This window comes from Chiloscyllium plagiosum, chromosome 30, assembly GCF_004010195.1.
Source record: "Chiloscyllium plagiosum isolate BGI_BamShark_2017 chromosome 30, ASM401019v2, whole genome shotgun sequence".
In the NCBI taxonomy this organism is placed as follows: domain Eukaryota; kingdom Metazoa; phylum Chordata; class Chondrichthyes; order Orectolobiformes; family Hemiscylliidae; genus Chiloscyllium; species Chiloscyllium plagiosum.
The window spans coordinates 42,191,830-42,214,808 of record NC_057739.1 but is presented as its reverse complement, the minus strand read 5'-3'; the positions used below and the strand labels follow the sequence as shown (position 1 = coordinate 42,214,808).

General features: G+C 43.7%; 1 protein-coding gene across 1 annotated transcript in view; it reads right to left on the bottom strand.

The window, feature by feature from the left end:
• Window positions 1-22,979, bottom strand: part of col27a1b (collagen, type XXVII, alpha 1b) — a 551,847-nt gene that overhangs the window by 386,436 nt on the left and 142,432 nt on the right. Inside the window, exons 6-8 of the mRNA XM_043719710.1 lie at window positions 18,878-18,931; window positions 14,493-14,546; window positions 1,482-1,526 (exon numbers count right to left, since the gene is read on the bottom strand). Of these exons, the coding sequence (XP_043575645.1) occupies window positions 1,482-1,526; window positions 14,493-14,546; window positions 18,878-18,931 (153 nt within the window). The remainder of the gene's footprint in view (window positions 1-1,481; window positions 1,527-14,492; window positions 14,547-18,877; window positions 18,932-22,979) is intronic.

The window sequence follows — 22,979 nt, the reverse complement described above, 5'->3', positions numbered from 1 at the left end:
AGTGAAGGGGAGAATGGGGAGAGTGTGAAGGGGAGAATGGGGAGAGTGTGAAGGGGTGAATAGGGAGTGAGTGAAGGGGAGAATGGGGAGTGAGTGAAGGGAAAATGGAGTGAAGGTGAGAATGGAGAGTGAGTGTTGGACAGAGGGACAAACGAGTTAGCCTGGACCCACACAATGGGGGAAGCGTTCTCCTGTGTTCACAAGTCTATGGTTCAATAGTTCGGTAATTGAAAACCCTCTCGGTATCATTCGGGGTTTGTTAACCATTCCACTGACTACCCTACATCATAAAAAATGTTCAGTTTTACCTGCCTCCCTCAAGTGACGACAAGGCTCTGGATAGATGAGTGTTTATTTATTGTGAAGCAGCCATACTGTAATTAAATGAAAAGTAACAAAGAACCACAGGACCTGGAAATCAGAATTACAAACAGAAGGTGCTGGAAAACCTCAGCAGGTCCTAGCAGCATCAGCGCAGAGAATCTCAGCAGGTCCTAGCAGCATCAGTGCAGAGAATCTCAGCAGGTCCTAGCAGCATCAGCGCAGAGAATCTCAGCAGGTCCTAGCAGCATCAGCGTAGAGAATCTCAACAGGTCCTAGTAGCATCAGCGCAGAGAATCTCAGCAGGTCCTAGCAGCATCAGCGCAGAGAATCTCCGCAGGTCCTAGCAGCATTAGTGCAGAGAATCTCAGCAGGTCCTAGCAGTATCAGCGCAGAGAATCTCAGCAGGTCCTAGCAGCATTAGTGCAGAGAATCTCAGCAGGTCCTAGCAGCATCAGCGCAGAGAATCTCAGCAGGTCCTAGCAGCATCACTGCAGAGAATCTCAGCAGGTCCTAGCAGCATCAGCGCAGAGAATCTCAGCAGGTCCTAGCAGCATCAGCGCAGAGAATCTCAGCAGGTCCTAGCAGCATCAGTGCAGAGAATCTCAGCAGGTCCTAGCAGCATCAGTGCAGAGAATCTCAGCAGGTCTAGCAGCATCAGTGCAGAGAAATCAGAGTTTACATTTCAGGTCCAGTGACCCTTCTTCAGAACTCCCCTTAACTCTGATTTCTTTTGAAAGATGCAGCTCGACCTGCTGAGATTTTCTGCTTTTGTTGCCATAACTACATGAGACATCTTATCCATTTCATTGTACTTCTAAACAGCAATCTGTCCACTTTTGTCGACAGAGACCTTGAAACAAACCTGGATACACTGTGTAGGGCTCTTGTGATGGACTGGGCCCAGGTGACTGAATGGTTTGATTAGGAAAATATCTAAATCAAAGCTGGTCACCTTCAACCTATCTCAGTCTTGAATGAATACAGGGGAATCGAGGTACACTGGTGAAAATTAAGTGGAGGCAGTGGACAGACTTAGCACGCTCTGTACGACCCAAAAAGACGTGTGGTTTGGGAAATGACACTATTCTGTACTAAACGGGATTCGCTGATAAGTTGTGAACATTTGCAGTAGATGTTTGAGAGAGGTGAACACTTACTGGGTCTCCAGGATGGCCCGATGGTCCAGGGTAACCTTTCTGCCCCTGAATTGAAACAGAAGGACACACCTATTAGTCAGTTTGTAATAGAGGAACCAGAACAAGTATTTTTACAACTGAATACGGCGAAACATGCTTAAAAGCACCAGCTCAGCAAAATATTCAAACACTAAGCAAGACTGCAACACACTTTCAAGAAAAATACATTCAGTCAATTCGATTCCTATGTGGGGGATGAAAAAGGAAGAGCCAGATGCCAAACCCTGCCCCAAGCGAGTGGGAAATGATGAGGCTTGAGGTGACTTGTTTGTTAAAACCAACACCTTGTAGACTGCAATCTTAAAGCAGGTAGGAACGGGGACCAGCTATTGTGTGGCAGCTGTAGCTCACTTGGTAGCATGCTCATCTCCCTGTCAGAACATTCTGGCTTCAAGTCTCTCTGAAGGAACGGGATGCACAGATCAAGGCTAATATTGGACTGCAGGATCGGGCTATCAACCCGAGATGGATGTCAAAGGACAATCCCATTCCAAACAGACCAAGGGAGCTTCCCCCAGGCTCCCAGGCAATATTTGACTCTCATACAACATTATGAAAAATTAAGGATTTGTCACATTGCCATTTATGGGATCTTGCTATGTATAAATTGACTTTGACTGCACTTCAAAAGTACTGTGTTAGCTATAATGTACTGTAAGATGTCCGGTGGTCATGTGAAGAGCTACATAAATGCAACTTTTTTTCTTCTCACTTGTCTTCTTTATTTTATCAATTTATTAGAAATGGGCGTGGCTGGCTGGGCCAGAATTTAATACCCAGGTCTAGTTGCCCTTAAGATGGTAGTGGTGAGCTACCTTCTTAAACTGCTGCACTCCAATAGGATTAAGGAGACCCAAATGCTGTGCTGGAGGGAGCTGCAGGGTTATGAGCCACTCTGCTGACATCTGCCTGGGAAGAGGCCTCCTCATCCTTTCCATGGTGAGCAATGCAAAGCCAATGAGTTTGGTTTCATTGTGAACCTTCATCCTTTCCTGATCACAAAATCCTGGTAAGAATTCCTTTTTGCTCAATGGGTGAATAGTTTGGTAATGGACCATGTAAATCATTTGGTATGGCCCATCATTGCTTGATGGGGATCTTATTTCCAATCTGGCTTTTGTCAAGCTTCTCTCAGTTCAGATCACAATGTTATCCACCATTCATCTCTTTTTTTTCTGTTTTTATGTTTATTTGTAACACAGATGCGTGAGGTGATGAAGAACGCATATGGCATGCTTACTTTCATCGGCCAAGGCATGGAGTACAAGAGTTGGCAAACCATGTTGCAGCTAAATAAAACCCATGTTCGGCTGCACTTGGGAGTATTGCGTGCAGGTTTGGTCACCACGCTACCAGAAGGAAGTAGAAGCTTTGGAGAGAGTGCAGAAGGTTCACCAGGATGTTGACTGTTTCAAGGGCATTAACCATGAGGAAAGGTTAAAAAGACGAGGATTGCTTTCACTGGAAAGATGGCAGCTGAGAGGAGACCTGATAGCAGTCTACACAATTATGAGAGGCATAGATAGGGTGGACAGTCAGAGGTTTTTCCCCAGGGTTGAAGTTTGAATTACAAGGGGGCACAGGTTCAAGGTGAGAGGGGGGAAGTTTAAGGGAGATGTGCAAGGGACGCTTTTCACAGAGAGTGGTAGAAGCCTGGAAGGCTATGCCAGGAAAGGTGGTGGAAGCAGAAACATTGGTGACATTTAAGAGGCATCTGGATGGTTACGTGAAGATTGACAGAATAGAGGGATTTGTACCGAATAGGGGCAGAAGGTTTGTATTTTAGTTTAGTTTGGGCATGATGATCGGCATAGGCTTGGAGGGCCTAAAGGCCTGTTTCCGTGTTGCACTTCTCTTTGTTCCTTGATCTTATCCTCCTTTAATTGTTGCCAGGGCAAAGGCTGTCAACTATTAATTTCTAATGTCTGTACTTGTCTATCTTTCCCCCTTTAATTATTTAGCAATCCACTTGATGTGCGAATGCCTGCACCTCCTTTAACCCACTTATTTGTATTCCTGCCACTCAGCTCGTTCAGAACATTCTGTACCAAACCCACATTTTAAATGCTCCTATCCTCCTTTAGCCCTCTTTCTTCACATTGTGACTCCTGCATCCGTTGAGAGCAACACTCCACAGAATCACTAAGCCATACCCATTCCAGCACAGTCTACATTTTCAGTACTCCTCAACTGGGAAATAGCTCAGAATTCCTGCTTCAAGTTGTTATACGGTGGCACAGGGAGAAAGCGAGAATGTGCGGCAAGGTGGATATTGAATAAAAACAGGGTCAAACTGTGATATGATATCTCAGTGCACCCAGCATCTCACTTGCATAAGCCTCAATCCTGAGCAGAGGCTGGGACAGTGTTAATCCAGAGACCCAGATAATGCTTTGGGGACCTCGGTTCAAATGCTGCCACAGCAGATGGTGGAATCTTAATTCAATAAACACGTGGAATTAAAAGTCAAATGATGTACATGAAGCCAATTCCATTTGTTGGAAAAAGCTTCTGGTTTACTAATCTCCTTTAGGAAGGAAAATGCCATCCTTACCTGGTCTGGTCTACATGTGACTCCAGACCCACAGCAATGTGGGTGAATCTTAACTGCCCTCTGGGCAATTAGGGATTGGCAATAAATGCTGGCCTAGCCAGTGACACCCTCATCCCATGAATGAATGAAGGAAAAAGAAATAGGGTTCTTAAGGGCCTTGACAGGGTAAATGCTGAGAGGATGTTCCACTCCTGGGAGATTCTAGGACCAGAGGGCATAGTCTCAGAATGAAGGGGCGCACCAATTTAAGACTGAGACAAGGAGGAATTTCTTCTCTCAGAGGGATGTGAGCTTTTGGAACTCCTTGCCACAGAAAGCTGTGGGAACAGAGTCCTTGTGTACATTTAAGGCTGAGATAGATTCTTGATCAGTTGGGAAGTCATGGGTTATAGGGAAACGGCAGGAAAGTGGACATGACGAGCTTCGATCAGCCCATGATCCTATTGAATGGTGAAGCAGGGTCCAGGGGCTCAATGGCCTCCTCCTGTTCCAATTTCTTAAGATCTTATGGTCTAATAATTGACTTTGCAGTCATTATAGTTTCTGTACCAGAACACAATGGGCAGCCTATCACATCATGAGAAGGTGGATTCAGCAAAGGGAGAGGCTGGGAGATGATGAAGAGGAAATCATTAAGGAGTCACTGTGCCAAACACAAAGAAAACAACGCCATGGAATTACTGGTGAGCTGTTCAGGGTTTTAGTTTCACTTTATTTGCAACAAATTTTCAAAGTATTCATATCTTTAAACAAACCCAAATATATTTGTTGAACTACGTTAGAGTTTACATCATTGGACATAGTTGTATAACTAATCAGACCTAAGTTATCAAATTGTATTGTACATAAGCATAATGATGGAAAGCCTTAACTTGTGTTGGATTGCTGTTTAAAAAGTCTTTGTTGGCATTTCACAGAATCATTGAACCCCTACAGTGTGGAAACAGGCCCTTCGGCCCAACAATTCCAAAAAGGATCCCATCCAAACCCATTCCCCTACCCTCTTAATCTACATTTACCCCTGACTAATGCACCTATCCTACATATTCCTGAACACTTAGGGAAACTTAGCATGGCCAATTCACCTAACCCGCACATCGTTGGATTGTGGGAGGAAACCGGAGCACCCGGGGAAACCCACACAGACACGGGGAGAATGGAATTAGGACACACTTAGACATTTGGATTTCAGTAAGATCAGCATCAATATTGATTGAAGCCAAGACAACAATATTAGGCTCGAGCATTGGCCAGAGTTGACCAGAACCTGTAGTCAAAAGCAGACAAGTTAGAGTTAGATGTTCTGGGAAGCCAGGAGCGCTCTTCCCATTGGACACTGAAATAACTGTAGAGAGGCTGGTATCCTAGGCGACACAGTGGCTCAGGGGCTAGCACTGCTGCCTCACAGTGCCAGGGACTTGGGTTTGATGCCAGCCTCGGGTGACTGCCTGCGTGGAGTTTGCACATTCTCCCCGTATCTGCATGGGTTTCCTCCAGGTGCTCCGGTTTCCTTCCACGATCCAAAGATGTACAGGCCAGGTGAATTGGCCATGCTAAATTGCCCATAGTGTTAGGTGCATTAGTCAGAGGGAAATGGGTCTGGGTGAGTTGCTCTTTGGAGGGTTGGTGTGGACTTGTTGGGCTGAAGAGCCTGTTTCCACACTGTAGGGAATCTAATAAAATCCCATCACCAAGTCGCCCTTTCTTTACACCTGCACTGTACATGGATTCTGACCAGCCAGCTCAAAGCCAGTCCCAAGACTTGAAGAAGGGTCCTGCCTGAAACATCGATTCTCCTACTCCTCTGATGCTGATTGACCTGCTGTGCTTTATCCAGCTCCACACTTTATTGACTGTGACTTTTCAGCATCTGAAGTCTTTACTCTCTCCTAGACTGAGGATACTTTCTGAATCTCATTTGTTTTTTATTAGCCTGTTTTCATAAGCAGAGTGAGAGTGTGTGTGTGAGACAGAGAGAGTGAGAGTGTGAGTGTGAATGAGTGAAAGTGTGTATGCGTCAGTGAGTGTGTGTGTGTGACTGAGAGAGAGAGAGAGAGAGCGCGAGACAGATAGACAGAGAAGAGAGGGAGGCTGGGATTTGGCACAAGAGACCTTTGGAACCCATTGTGAATCTCTGATCCACCCTTAAATTCAAGCGGTTTCACAATAGTTCCCTGGGTCCAGCATTTGTTGTCCGTCTCTAGTTGTCCCTTGAGATGGTGGTGATGAGCTGCCTTCTTGAACCACTCCAGTCCACGTGCTATAGAGACAACTACAGTGATTCAGATTTTGACCCAGCAACTCTGTAAACAGCGATACATTTGCAAGTTATGATGGTGCGTGGGCTCAAGGGGTCTTCATATGTACCTCCTGCCTTTGTCCTTCAAGATTGAAGTGGCTGTGGGTTTGGAAGGTGCTGTCTGAGGATCTTAGGTGAATTTCTGCAGTTTATCTTGTAGATAATACACACTGCTGCTACTGAGCATCAGTGGTGGGTGGGAGTGGATGTTAAAGGTGGTGGATGGTTTACCAATCAAGCGGGCTGTTTTGTCCTGGATGGTTTCAAGCTTCTTGAGTGTTGTTGGAGCTGAACCCACCCAGGGCAAGTGGGGAGCATTCCATCACACACCTGACTTGTGTCTTGTCGATGGAGAATAGGCTTTGGGGAGTCAGGTGAGTTACATGCTGCAGGATTCCTTGTCTCATCTCCCCACACTTATCCTTCACCTCTGTCTGCTCCAATGGATAGTTCTAAATTCTGCCCATTATCACTGTGTTATTTGAGGAGTTTGCTGTGCATATATTGACTGCTGTGCTTTCTATGCTGCAATTGTGACGACACTTCGAAGGTACTTTATTGCCTGTGAAGCACTTTCAGATGTCCAGTAGTCATGAGAGGAGCTATATGAGTGAAAGGGTGTAAAATATAGGGATGAGGGAAAAGGTGATTTGGGGTTAGGAAGAGATAAAATGTAGAGATGAAGCAGAGATGTGGGGCTGAAGGAGGGGGATTTGGTTGAACAGCCTAGTTGCAATGCAGAGTCATGCCAACAGTGTGGATTCAATCCTCACACCAACTGAGGTTACCATGAAGGACTCTCCTCCTCAACCTCTCCCCTTGCCTGAGGCATAGAGACCCTCAGGTTAAACCACCATAGTCATCTCCTTCTCTCTCTCATTCTCTCATGAGAGAGCAGGACTACATGGCAATTTTACCTTTACACTTCAAATCTGTTTCATTAGCGATGAAATATTTTGAGATGCCTGGCAGTTGTGAACAGTGTTATTTAATACAGGTGTTTTTTATTAACTGGTCCAACTGACAAATGTTTGGGTCACCGGCAGAACCTAAAATTGTATTAAAAACACTTCGGAAAATATGACTGACATTAAATGGCACAGAATCCCACATTCCCTGAAACATGCTGCTTTTCAAATGATAATAAATTGCCATAAAAATGACTGGCACTCGATAAACAGTCCTCAGAATATAGATGGCTCTGAAAAATTCAAGACAATTGTCACATGATTGATTGGAAGGAATTAGCTCATGAGCTGACGGGGAATGTGGAGATCACAAAGAGATTTATTACAACTCTCTGTTGCCATGATCAGGAACTGTTCTATATTCCTGAATGAACATTCCACCGTATTTCACATTTGAAGCTTGCAGGCAGTGCTCCAGAGAAAAGCTTGGTGCAGAGAACTCTCCATAATTTAACACTCGAAGCTTGCCTGCAAATGAAAAGGCCACAAATTCCTAATTGTGGAAGCAGCGGAAGCCAATATCATATTTGGTTTGATTTATTACTGTCACGTGTGCTGAGGTACAGTGCAAAGTGTTGTTTCACATGTTGTACACGCAGATCACACTATACAAGCACATCAGGGGTATAGATAAGAGTGCAGGGTATAGTGTTACAGCGGCCGAGAAGGTGCAGAGAGAGATCAACAGTAACATTGAAGAGTTCTGAGATTCCCAGTTCTGAGGAAGGGTCACTGGACCTGAAACATTAAATCTGATTTCCCTTCACAAATGCTGTCAGACCTGCTGAGCTCTTCCAGCAATTGATATTTTTGTTTAACACCGAGGAGGAAGAAGCAGGGAAAAAGCTGTTCTTGAATCTGTTTGTATGTTTTTCAACTTTTATACCTTCTGTCCAATAAAAGAGGGTAGAAGATAGTATAATCAGGAAGGGGGAGTCTTTGATGATGTTGGCTGCTTTCCCTAGGCAGTGGGAAGTATAGATGGAGTCAATGGATAGTAAGCTGGTTTGTGAGATGGACTGGACTGTGTGCACAACTCTAGTTTCTTTCGGTCTTGGGCAAAGCAGTTGCCATACCATACTGTGGTGTATCAGGACAGGATGCTTTCTATGGTTAAGCTATAAGAATCTTTATGGATATGCCAAAGATTTTTAGTTTCCTGAAGAAGTGGAGGCTTTGCTGTGCTTTCTTGACCATAGTGTCAACATGGGAGGACCAGGACAGACTGCTGGTGATTGTCACTCCCAGGAACTTGATGCTCTCAACCATCTCCACCTCAACACTACTGATTCAGAAAAGGGCGTGCCCTCCTTAGGTCACCACAGATAGATTTGCTTCCACTGTTGTAATATCAGGACTAGAAACATTGCAGCCATTACTTCACCAGTCATTTCATGCTAATTTGTACAGCAATGATGAGGTTTAACTGCCATGGTTTTCTTTCACAAATATAACTTCAGGAGACAATGTAAAAACATACCTCTATTAAAGACCCACGGGTTTATCTGCTTTGCAGCATTGCATTGCATTGTGTGCCAAATGAAACTTATTCTTCCTTCCTTTGAGGTGCACTCGCTGAATATCACAGTCAAAGAACGAGCAAAAATAGCACACAATAAACAAGAACATCTGGAGAATGAGTGCAGTGATTCCCAGATTACAACAGCAACTGCACTTCAGAGAGCAGCGACTGGAAAGCACTTTGGGGGTGTCTGGGAAAAGCTTTGCAGAAAGTCAAGTCTTTCATTTCTTCAGAGAGTTAAAGTATAGAAAATTGTTCTATTGTGAGTACATAAGGCAAGAATCAAAGAATGCAGTAGAGATGGTCAGAAACAAGGCATTAAAAACACAGAACACCAAACATGACCTGACTCAAAATATGCATCTTTGAAAGTTGAAGATTACCAGGACGATAAAGGAAATAGTAACAGAATGCTGTCCAGGAACTAGTATGCGGGTACAGGAGGTAATTAAGGAAGGCAAATGGAAATTTGGGAATTATTACAAAATAGAGTATAGGAAAGTGTTGCTGCATCTGTACAGGGCACTGGTGAGACTGCACCTGGAGTAATGGGTACAGGTTTGGCTCTCTTACTTGAGGAGAGATGTTGGAAGCAGTTCAGAGGAGGATTACCACATTGAGAGGATGGGTTTGTCTTATGAAGACAGATTGAGCAGTTTATGTCTGTATTCTTTGGAGTATAGAAGAATGAGGGTAGTTCTAATTGAGGTATATAAGATGCTCAACAGGGTTGTCAAGGTAGACGGAAAGGCAATGTTTCCTCTTGTCGGGCAATCTAGAATGAGAGGTCTGGTTTTAGGGTAAGGTGTGGCAGATTTAAAACAGAGATTAGGAGAAATTATTTCTCTCAAATGATCATGAATCTGTGGAATTTACTATCCAAGAGTGCAGTGGATGCTGGAACATGGAGTAAATTTAAGGAGGAGACAGAAAGATTTTTAACGAGCTACAGATTGAAGAGTTACGGAGAGCAGGCACGAAAGGGGAGTTGAGGCCAAAATGAGATCAGCCATGATGGTGGAACAGACCTAATGGGTTGAATGGTCTCCAATATTCTCATGTAAGCTTTTGGGAATGGGAATTGAGCTAAAAGACTGAGAAGTGACAAATATAGCGACCAATGTTCACGAAAGATTAGATTAGATTAGATTAGATTAGATTAGATTAGATTACTTACAGTGTGGAAACAGGCCCTTCGGCCCAACAAGTCCACACCGACCCGCCGAAGCGCAACCCACCCATACCCCTACATTTACCCCTTTAACCTAACACTACGGGCAATTTAGCATGGCCAATTCACCTGACCCGCACATTTTTTGGATTGTGGGAGGAAACCGGAGCACCCGGAGGAAACCCACGCAGACACGGGGAGAACGTGCAAACTCCACACAGTCAGTCGCCTGAGTCGGGAATTGAACCCGGGTCTCTGGCGGTGTGAGGCAGCAGTGCTAACCACTGTGCCACCGTGCCGCCCACAGATGAATAGGATCTGTGAAAAAAACAAAGGGACAGGTTGTGATTAAAATGCCAAACTCTGAATTTCTGGATCTGTGAAGAAAGGGGAAGGATTAAAGCTGGAGCCAAGGCAGGAACTAGGCCAAGGAGCTTGGAGAGAGCCCAGCTCTGCTGGGATTCCATCCCATTCACAAGCTTTCTTTCAATTCCAACATGGAGATCAAGAGCTCTCCCTGTTGACACAGGTCAATGCTCATCTGGGGAGCAATTGGATCTTAAAAGATCCACAGTCAATGGGGCCTGTAGATCATCACTGGATAGTGTCAGCATGTCAGGTATTGCTTATATAGTTATTTGCAAAAGCCACTCATGGAAGGAAGCCTTTGATCCATCATACCAAGATGTAGCCCATAAATAGGAAAACAAAGGGTACCAAGGCATTAAGATCATGATAAGACCATGGGAAACAGAAACAGGAGTATGCCATTCAGCCCCTCGAGCCTGCTGTACCATTCAATAGGATGGTAGCTGAACTGACATTCCTCACGTTCACTTTCCTGTCCTATCCCTTGATTCCCCAACTGATCAAGAAGCTATCTATCTCAGCCTTAGATATATACAAGGACTCTGCCCTCACACAGCTCTCTGTGGCAAGGAGTTCCAAAGACTCTCATTCCTCTGAGAGAAGAAATTCCTGCTCGTCTCAGTCTGAAGTTGGTGCCCTTTTATTCTGAGACTATGCCGTCTGGTCCAAGACTCTCCCATGAGGGGGGAAACATCCTCTCAGCATTTACCCTGTCAAGCCCCCTTAAGAATCCAAAATGTTTCAATGACAGCATTTCTCACTCTTCTAATTATCTGTAGTCGAGGAGTTCCCGTGTATCTGCTACCCTTGTCTTTCTAGATGAAAGAGGTCAGGGGTTTGGAAGGTGCTGTTTGAGGATTTTTGGTCAATTTCTGCAGCGCATATTGTAGACATTACACACTGCTGCTACTGAGTATCAGTGGTGGAGGGAGTGGATGTTTGTGGATGTCATGCCAATCAGCTTCATCCTGGATGGTGTCAAGTATTGTTGGAGCTGCACCCATTCAGGCAATTGGGGAGTATTCCATCACATTCTTGACTTGTGCCTTGTAGATGGTGGATAGGCTTTGGGGAGTCAGGAGGTGAGTTACTCGCCACAGTATCCCTAGCCTCTGAGCTGCTCTTGTAACCACTGAGTTTATGTGGTGAGTTCAGTTGAGTTTCTGGACAATGGTAATCCCCAGGACGTTGACAGTGGGGGATTCAGTGATGGTAACACCATTGAGTGACAAGGGATGGTGATTAGATTGTTGCTTATTGGTGGTGGTCATTGCCTGGCATTTGTGTGGCGTGAATGTTACTTGCCACCTGTCAGCCCAAGCCTGGATGTGGTCTGTTGTCCAGATGTGGTTGCATTTGGACACTGATTGCTTCAGTATCTGAGGAGTCGCGAATGGTACCGAACATTGTGCAATTATCAGTGAACATCCCCACTTCTGATCTTTCAACGGAGGGAAGGTCATTGATGAAGCAGCTGAAGATGGTTGGGCCTTGGACACATAAAACTAAATGAAAACTGTTCTGGTCACACCCTAAAATCGCTGATGTCCACCCTACATGTATTTTTTTAAGAACATCAATCACATAGACAAAAACACAGGGGCTATGAATTTTTGGGGTGCATTGATCTCATGGAAACAGGGAGAACTAGCCATTTGGATACAGAACTGGCTCAAAGGTAGAAGACAGAGGGTGGTGGTGGAGGGTTGTTTTTCAGACTGGAGGCCTATGACCAGTGGAGTGCCACAAGGATCGGTACTGGGCCCTCTACTTTTTGTCATTTACACAAATGATTTGGATGCGAGCATAAGAGGTACAGTTAGTAAGTTTGCAGATGACACCAAAATTGGAGGTGTAGTGGACAGCAAAGAGGGTTATCTCAGATTACAACAGGATCTGGACCAGATGGGCCAATGGGCTGAGAAGTGGCAGATGGAGTTTAATTCAGATAAATGCGAGGTGCTGCATTTTGAGAAAGCAAATCTTGGCAGAACTTATACACTTAATGGTAAGGTCCTAGGGAGTGTTGCTGAACAAAGAGACCTTGGAGTGAAAGTTCATAGCTCCTTGAAAGTGGATAGGATAGTGAAGAAGGCGTTTGGTATGCTTTCCTTTATTGGTCAGAGTATTGAGTACAGGAGTTGGGAGGTCATGTGGCTGTACAGGACATTGGTTAGGCCACTGTTGGAATATTGCGTGCAATTCTGGTCTCCTTCCTATTGGAAAGATGTTGTGAAACTTGAAATGGTCCAGAAAAAATTTACAAGGATGTTGCCAGGGTTGGAGGATTTGAGCTACAGGGAGAGGCTGAACAGGCTGGGACTGTTTTCCCTGGAGCGTCGGAGGCTGATGGGTGACCTTATGGAGGTTTACAAAATTATGAGGGGCATAGGTAGAATAAATAGACAAAGTCTTTTCCCTGGGGTCATGGAGTCCAGACCTAGAGGGCATAAGTGGGACTAGATTGGGTTGGGATATATGGACGGTTTGGACCGAAGGGTCTGTTTCCATGCTGTACATCTCTATGACTCTATGATGCCGCTGTTCAAGTCAGCATTTCGTGGTCACAGAGCAGGTGACAAAGAAACAAGGTTGGTGGGGGGAGAGGAAAGGCTGTTAAGATCTTCTAACAAGCCCTATTCATCTGAGCAAGACTTGTAAAGCTGAAGTCACTTTAATGTGGAACACGTGGATAGTCAAAGCTTTTTTCCCAGGGTTGAAGTTTCAATTATAAGGGGGCAGAGAGGGGGAATGTTTAAGGGAGATGTGTGACGGAGGTTTTTCATATAGAGAGTGGTAGGAGCCTGGAACGCACTGCCAGGAGAGGTGGTGGAAGCAGACATGTTGGTGACATTTAAGAGGCATCTGGACGGTTACATGAACAGGGACAGAATAGAGGGATATAGAGTCATAGAGTCATAGAGATGTACAGCATGGAAACAGACCCTTCGGTCCAACCTGTCCACATCAACCAGATATCCCAACCCAATTTCGTCCCACCTGCCAGCACCCGGCCCATATCCCTCCAAACCCTTCCTATTCATATACCCATCCAAATGCCTCTTAAATGTTGCAATTGTACCAGCCTCCACCACATCCTCTGGCAGCCAGAATACGTGTTTTTTCAAATTTAGTTACCACTCTGCATGAAAAACGCCCCACGCACATCTCCCTTAAACTTCCCCCCTCTCACCTTGAATCTTTGCCCTCTTGTAATTGAAATTTCAACCCTGGGAAAAAAGCCTCTGACTATCCACCCTATCAATGCCTCTCATAATTGTGTAGATCTCTATCAGATCTCTTCTCAGTCTCCATCTTTCCAGTGAAAACAATTCCAGTCTTTTTAACCTTTCCTCGTAGCCAATGCCCTCGAGAGCAGTCAACATCCTGGTGAACCTTCTCTGCACTCTCTCCAAGCTTCTACATCCTTCTGATAGTGTGGCAACCAAAACTGCACACAATACTCCAACTGTGGCCTAACAAGGATTTTATTTAGCTGCAACATGGTTTACCAACTCTTGTACTCCATGCACGGCTAATGAAGGTAAACATGCCATATGCCTTCTTCATCACCTTGGCCAGCTGTGTTACCACTTTTAGGCAACAGTGGACCTATATGCCCAGATCTGTCTGTAGGTTTATGTTCCTAAGGGTTCTGCCATTTACAGTATAAATTTGATCCTCCAAAAGGGAAACTGCTGTCAAGGAACCTCGACGAGCTGCTGCAGTGTATTTTGTATGTGATATACTTTGGTGGTGGAGGGAGTGGATGCTTGTGGATGTGATGCCAATTAAGTGGGAGCTGCTTTGTCCTGGATGGTGTTGAGCTTCTTGAATATTGTTAGAGCTGCACCCATCCAGGCAAGTGGGGAGTATTCCATCACAGAAGTTAGAAGTGTGATTTATATGCAATTACTAAGGGAGTCAATGGAACTTAAGATATCAGACACTAATTAAGCTTCCTCGCAATGATTTTCAATCAAACCTACCTCAAATTCAGTTGAATTCGTTCTTACTCCTGATAATTCAGAATAAAATGAGAACAGGAATTAACAGTTTTGAGGATGACTTTCAATCTCTGTCACCTACCTTTCTACCAGGAGGCCCTGGGAGTCCAACAGCACCAGGTCGACCCACATCACCCTGGAAACAACAAAATCAAGTTTGCATGTTAAAAATATTTTCATTACTCAGACTAAAACTGTTTCCACTGATTGAATGATGCAAGATAAAGTGAGGTAATGTTGCAATCTATGCTGGCTGCAGTTCTTAACAGCAATGCAAACATCAATATCAGAACAGCATTCATCAAAAAATCTTAAATACGTTGTCTGTTAAATCAACACTGGATATTTTCTCTTCTAGCTTCTGTCAACAATCATACTGGGCAAGATTTTAGCTCACTCAAACCCATTCACTTATAGGGTTAACATTGAGCCACATATGGTACTGATGGGAAATATATCATAGAATCCCTACAGTGTGGAAACAGTGGGCCAACAAGTCCACACCAACTCTCCAAAAATCACCCCAGCCAGAGTCACTCCCACTACCCTGCATTTCCCAAGGCCAATCCACATAACCTGCACACCTTTGGACTGTAGGACGAAACTGGAGCACCCAGAAGAAGCCCACTCAGGCAGAAGGAGAATGTGCAAACTCTACACAGACAATCGCCCGAGGCTGGAATTGAACCCAGGTGCCTGTAGCTGTCAGACAACTGTGCTAACCACTGAGCCACCATGCTGCCCCAAATATATAGTTGCCAAAAAAATGCTCCTCTTTCTTTCATATCTTTTATACCTAGAAATGTAGAGATAATAAGAGTGCAAATAGAAGTACACTTCCCCCAAAACCAGCCACCTGAGGACTGTCTCCATGCTGGATTTTGCCAGATGTCAGGTTTTACCAGTTTTGAGTGGGGCAGTTTGACTTTGTAGAGTCAAGGGTCGCTTTGAGCTTGGCACACAAGTGGCAAAACAAACAACTCCTGCTATTGGAAAGATATTGCTAAACTTGAGAAGGTGCAGAAAACATTTACAGGAATGTTTCCAGGGTTGGAGAGTTTAAGCTATAGGGAGAGGCTGAATAGGCTGGGGCTGTTGTCCCTCAAGTGTCAGATGCTGAGGGGTGACCTTAAGGAGGTTTATAAAATCATGAGGGGAATGGATAGGGTGAATATCTAAGATCTTTTCCCCAGAGTGGTCTAAGGACTTTTCCCAAGGGCGGGGGAATCCAAAACTAGACGGCATAGGTTCAAGGTGAGAGAGGAATGATTTAAAAGTTGCCTAAGGGGCAACGTTTTCACGTGGTGCGTGTATGGCATGAGCTGCCAGAGGAAGTGGTGGAGACTAGTACAATAACAACATTGAAAAGGCATCTGGATGTGTGCATGAATAGGAAGGGTTTAGAAGAATATGGGCCAAATGCTGACAAATGGGACTAGGTTGGGTTGGGATATCTGGTCGGCATGAACAAGTTGGACCGAAGGGTCTGTTTCCATGCTGTACAGCTCTATAATTCTATAACCAACTGCCCATTAGGCTGCAACTAGACACATTGCAGATGTAAACTCATTCTGAAGGACAAAGGTTAATCAAAATAAAAGAGAACAATGCAAAACCGTGTGGTTTTCTAACAGTTTTTTAGACAGCTGGTTACCCATAACATCTGGAAGAAGGAGCTATAATTCCAAAAGAGCATGGGTCTTGGAACTCGAAAAGTTGTGTACATTGTTAATGGTTTAGTCAATTTCCTCCCTGTAAATCATATGTGATTTTATTTTACTATAACTGACTTGTAATGCAAAACCGTTCAATTTCTTTGAATCATGTACACAATGTTGGATAACCATACTCCTTTCCACTTTCACTATCAAATACTCTCGAGTCCTGTACACCATACAGGTACAGATTAAACCACTTTAATTACTTTCCCTCTGGGATATTGAATGTTCTGTGTATCACTTGGTAGTCCTGTGCTTCAGGATCAACAATCTGACCCCCTGGCTCCAGCTCATTTCCCCTTCCCCCCTATTTGGACAAGCAGCAATGAAAACACCACCCAAACAGCATTGATAACTTGCTTTTAAAAAGCACAGCAATCCTCTCCACATTCCTTAGTTTTGAAAAACTGTCCTGTTCCTATTCCAGTCCATAATCAAAAATACAGAATAATAATAAGATACAGTCTTTCGAATGAGAAGAAATATTTTCACTGAAACAGTTAAAGTCTTTAAGATTCTCTGCTTTGAAGAGATGTGGTTGCTCAGTCATCGAGTAGATTTAATACCACAGAGTTTTGTGCACTAAATGAGTTAATTCAGAGATATTAGGGATAAGGTGGGAAGGTGAAGCTGTGGTGGATTATCTAGTATCTTGTTGACCTACCCCTAATCTCATTCCTTGTATATGCACTACCTGCACATCACACTGCAACATCTCCCCATGTATAGTTAACAGAGGTCGCTAATACCATGAAAGACAAATGCCATGGGAACTCCGATATGTCCAATCCACACACACTATCCTGACTATTCCAGAAGAGTCAGTGGACCAAAATCCTGAATGGTTCATTATGAACCACTCTACAAGGATAATGTCAGTTCCTGGGGACTGACCACCATCTTGTGGTAACTAGAAGTGGACAATAAATGACGAGAGCCATTGAATCCTTACAGTGTGGGAGCAGGCCACTCGGCCCATCAAGTCCACACCGACCCTCCAAAGAGCATCCCATTCAGACCTGCCCCCTCCCCTGTAACCCTGCATTTCCTACAGCTAGCCCACCTAACTTATACATCCCTGGACACTCTGGACAATTTAACATGGCCAATCCACCTGAATTTGCACATCTTTGAATTGTGGGAGGAAACCCATATAGACACTGGGAGAACGTGCAAATGCCACACAGACAGTCGCCCAAGACTGGAATTGAACCCAGTCCCTAGTGCTGTGAGGCAGCAGTGCTAACCACTGGACTCCCATGCACCCCTCTTTTGAAATAAAATGCCTCATTTAAAAGCAATGTGCAGTGCTGATGGCTATCAATCCAGTTTTTTCTTGCTTTTCCTGCTCCGGTTATGCACAGCATCAAACATTTTTAATCTGATTTTTCAATTAATCCTTTCCCTCAATGTTCTTTCTTTCCCTCTCAGAAAATGCTGATTAGAGTACAGTTCCACAAGGAGCTGCTGGAGCATTTGAGATTAATAGCTAAACGCTGATAGCTAGATTGCATTGTTGGAGCACAGAAGGTTTTAGACATGTCCACACGTGTGGAAAGGACATTTCCTCTTGTGGGAGAATCTAAAGCTGGAGGTAACTCTTTAAAAATAAGGGGTCACCCATTTAAGACAGAATTAAGGAGAAACATTTTCTCTCAAAGGGTCGAGATCTTAGAGCTCTTCTCCACAGCAGAGATTTTGAATATTGTAATGCAAAGGTAGGTAGATCTTGGAGAAGCGAGGAGAGGAAAGGTTCAAGGGTGGGGTGGGAATGCAGGTTCACCATGATCTTATTAACAGTGGAGGAGACTGGAAGGGAGCAATGGCCTAGTCCACATCTGTATAACAGAAATAGTTAGTGAATGGTTATTTACATTGTTGTGGACTATAGAGTCAAGCAGTACAGAAGAGGCCCTTTGCCCCACCAAGTCTGTACTCTCGTGTCAAGTTTTCCCTATCTGATACCAATTAGAGTGGCATGATTCATATGGAGTTCAGGCAGCGAGTGTTGTCAAGAAATTGGTAAAATTGCAGCCCATTCTGCAATCACTCAATACCTCTCAATTCCAATTAGGTCAGAAGACAGAATTAGGAGGAGGATCCCAGGTAGCTTGTTAGATTTTGAGGGACATTGTGAACATTCCTTATTCACTCATGGGATGTGGATAGTGCTAGCTGGGCCAGCATTTATTGCAGGGCAGTTAAGAGTCAACCATATTGCTGTAGGTCTAGAGTCACATCAACCAGACAAGGTAAAGATGGCCTGCTCTAAAGGACATTAGTGAGCCAGATGAGTTTATTCAACATCTGACTCTTAATTCCAGATTCTTTGGTGAATTCAAATTTCACCATCTACCATGGATGAGATTTGAACCTGGGTCCCCAGAACATTTGCTGAGTTTCTGAATTAATAGTCTAGCAAAGATACCACTAGGCCATCACCTCCCCACCCCACTGAATGTCATCAACCACACTTAATTCAATGAACAGCTTGGCCCAAGGATTGAACCCAGGAACTTGATAACCAATGTAGCCTACTGAAGCAGTTTCGCAATCAACAAAACCACTGTTTCATTTCACTTCAATATGATAGATATTATCAGGTTTTCTTTATACTGAAGTGGATTCAGCCTAAATACTGATCATTTTTAAAAAGAGAACAGTAGGTTAATAATAATATTTCCTCTAAAGTACTTTACAACATGTCTCCACAAGTACAAACTGTTGTAATCTCTCTCTTCATTCTCACCTTTTGTCCATTGAGTGCCTTCCCTGGAGAAATTCCTGGTTCGCCTTTGTTTCCCTGTAAAAATAATAGGATAACAGTTAACAGATACCAGGTTAGCTTTCCCATTCTGAAGATTCACGAAGGATTCCTCTTGCTGTTTCTTAAGCTCAGCTCGCAATTCAGTAAATCAATACACTAGCAGTGACTTGAAGAGGTTTTAAACACGGATGCGTTCAATCCTCAACACTGTAAAAGCTCTGAGGGAATCAAACTTTTCACTCAGTTTAGCTTCAGGGAGACTCTTGCTCAGAAAAGTGTTGCCATGATTACTACGTGCTGTCATCTACACATAGGAATGAGAAACTGTAGTTTGGTAGCTCATTTAGAATTTATTTCAACAGCCAGGACATGTATATTAGAATCAATATTATTCATATTTATACATCTGTATTAATACTTATATAAAAACGCATGTAAATGCTTGCCTTAATATTATTAATTTGTATATGTGAATTAATATTATGTTGTACCTGTATATTCATATAACCAAGATTAATGCACAGGTACATAGTTATATTAAAACACATGCACATAGTAACATTTGTCACATATGTACATTGCACCTGAATATTGAAATTACTACATACATGTAGAACAATATTACAATGGAGCTGTACATTAATGCTACTATTTCAATTTCTATTAATGTTATTGTGTACCTGTGAATTTATGTACATGCACGTTAATATCAATATTATTGCACTGTCGTGGTTCCATGATTACAGTGTCATAGATCATGCAGCACCGAAACAGACCCCAACCAGTCCATGCTCAGGTTATAGTCCAACAGGTTCATTTGAAAACACTACATTTCAGAGTACAACTCCTTCTTCAGGTACTAGTGAGAGAGGAAGATCTTGGACACAGAATTTATAAGGAAAAGATCAAAGGGTCAATACAACTGATGCGAACGAATTGAACACAGCGAAGATGGCTCTGAAATCTTTAATCAGTTAGAATGGATGTGCAGGTTTTGATTAATATGCAAATCCCAGAACTTCTAACAAGTCACTATCTCGAAATAACTTAAGGTTTTATCAGTGTAAAAGAGGTGACATGTCGGGTCAGACAATGCAATTTAGGTGTGACGTCTTGTTTAGAGTCTACACGAGATGATCACATTGAGGATGCTGCATGCAAAATTGGCTGTCAAACACTTCACTATCTGTGTGCTGTGATCTATTTTTTGCCTATAAACATAAATATGCAGGAGTAGGCCACTCAGTCCCTTTAGCCTGTTCTGTCACTATCATGTTTTTGTAAATTCATTTTCTGAATCTGATGTCAGCGAATATCTGCAGGTTATAACTTCTAGAAACATAGACACCAGGTGCAGGAATAAACCATTTGGTTCTTCGAATCTGCTCCGCTATTCAATAAAAGAATGCCTGGAATAACATTAGGGCCAATCAAGTATAGTAGTGGGAAAGTGTGCATGAAGTCAGAGGAGATAGGACAAGCGCTAAATGAATATTTTTCGTCAGTATTCACACTGGTAAAAGACGATGTTGTCGAGGAGAATACTGAGGTACAGGCTACTAGAATAGATGGGATTGAGGTTCACAAGGTGGAGGTGTTAGCAATTCTAGAAAGTGTAAAAAATAGATAAGTCTCCTGGGCCAGATGGGATTTATCCTAGGATTCTCTGGGAAGCCACGGAGGAGATTGCAGAGCCCTTGGCTTTGATGTTTATGTCATTATTGTCTATGGGAACAGTGCGAGAAGACTGGAGGATAGCAAATGTTGTTCCCCTTATTCAAGGAGGGGAGTAGAGACAACCCTGGTAACTATAGACCACTGAGCCTAAGTTCGGTTGTGGGTAAAGTGTTGGAAGAAAATATAAGAGATAGGATTTATAATCATCTAGAAAGGAATAAGTTGATTAGAGATAATCAACACGGTTTTGTGAAAGGTAGGTTGTGCCTCAAAAACCTTCTTGAGTTCTGTGAGAAGGTGAGCAAACTGGTGGATGAGGGTAGAGCAATTGATGTGGTGTATATGGATTTCAGTAAGGCGTTTGATAAGGTTCCCCACGGTAGATTATTGCACAAAATACGGAAGCATGAGATTGAGGGTTATTTATCGGTTTGGATCAGAAATTGGCTAGCTGAAAGACAACAGCGGGTGGTGGTTGATGCGAATTGTTCATCTTGGAGTTCAGTTACAAGTGGTGCACCTCAAGGATCTGTTTTGTGGCCACTGCTATTTGTCATTTATATAAATGATCTGGATGTGGGCGTAGAAGGATAAGTTAGTAAATTTGCGGATGACACTAAGATTGGTAGAGTTGTGGAAGGTGCTGAAGGATGCTGTGGTTTCCAGAGGGACATTGATAAGCTGCAGAACTGGGCTGAGAGGTGGCAAATGGAGTTTAATGCGGAAAAGTGTGAGGTAGATGGATTGAGTTTCGGAGCCATGAGGTCATGCTGCAGCTGTTCAAAACTCTGGTGCGGCCACATTTGGAGTACTGCGTACAGTTCTGGTCACCGCATTATAGGAAGCTTTGGAAAGGGTTCAGAGCAGATTTACTAGTATGTTGCCTGGTATGGAGGGAAGCTCTAACAAGGAAAGGCTGAGGGACTTGAAGCTGTTTTCGTTAGGGAGAAGAGGTGACTTAATTGAGACATATAAGGTAATCAGACAGTTGGACAGTGAGAGCCTTTTTCCTCGGATGGAGATGGCTAGCACAACGGAACATAGCTTTAAATTGAGGGGTGATAGATATAGGACAGATGTCAGAGGTAGTTTCTTTAGTCAGAGAGTAGCAGGGGCATGGAATGGCCTGCCAGCAATAATAGTAGACCCGCCAACTTTAAGGGCATTTAAATGGTAATTGGATAGACATATGGATGAAAATGGAACAGTGTTGATTAGATGAGGTTCAGATTGGTTTCACAGGTCAACATCGAGGGCTGAAGGGCCAGTACTACACTGTAATGTTCTATGCTTCTATGTTCTGTGTTCAATGCACTCGTGGCTTAGTCTGGGCAAGGATCTGTGGCAGCAAACAGAGGCCTTTCTTTCACACTATTTCATTCAATCACTGACCCATTGACTGTCAGAAGTTATGCCTTGCAGTGCCTAAAGAGATCTGATAGTGCGGCCTCAACTCCACTTTCTCGTTCTGCCCTTGACACCCTGTTTTTGGTCAAAATCTATCTATCTTACCCTGCCTTAAAAATACTTAGCGATGTTTCTTCCACTGCTCTCTGGAGAACAGAGTTCCACAGTTTTATGATCCTCTCAAAGAAAATCTTTCTCCTCACCACCTTCTTGAACAGGAGATTCCTTCTAGTGAAATGGTGTGCCACACCCCTCTTAGTAAATATTTCTCCAATGGGGCATCGGTCCTGTCAATTCCTTCTTCAATGAGGTCAACTTTCAAGATACTTCTTTGATGAATGTACCTTCTCAGGCTCAACTGCGATCAGATTAGATTACTTACACTGTGGCAACAGGCCCTTCGGCCCAACAAGTCAACACCGACCCACCGAAGCACAACCTACCCAGACCCATTCCCCTACATTTACCCCTTCACCTAACACTACGGGCAATTTAGCATGGCCAATTCACTAACCTGCACATTTTTGGATTATGGGAGGAAACCGGAGCACCCGGAGGAGACCCACACAGTCATGGGGAGAATGTGCAAATTCCACACAGAGTCGCCTGAGGCGGGAATTGAACCTGGGTCTCTGGCGCTGAGATGCTTCCTACAATTAATTACAAACCTCACGCTGGTTGGACTCATGAATAACTAATACTTCTACATGATTCTGACAACTCACTTTCAGCCCTGCAAAGCACAAGTGCTGTAAATCAATGGGCGAACAATTGAATGGAGAGTCCACTAGAGCAGGAAGATGGGGCCAATGACACATTGTTACTGCTGCTGCTATGTAGTAACCCCTGCCCAGGGATCTGCCATCACATTATACCATGCTTGGCTGTATTGTGCCATCCTCACTTATCTTTGATGGCACATCTGTCCACCATTCTGTGACACCAAAACCTGGACTAACCCCTCTTCCTGCAGCCACCTCATTGCCCTCTGGAAGAGATC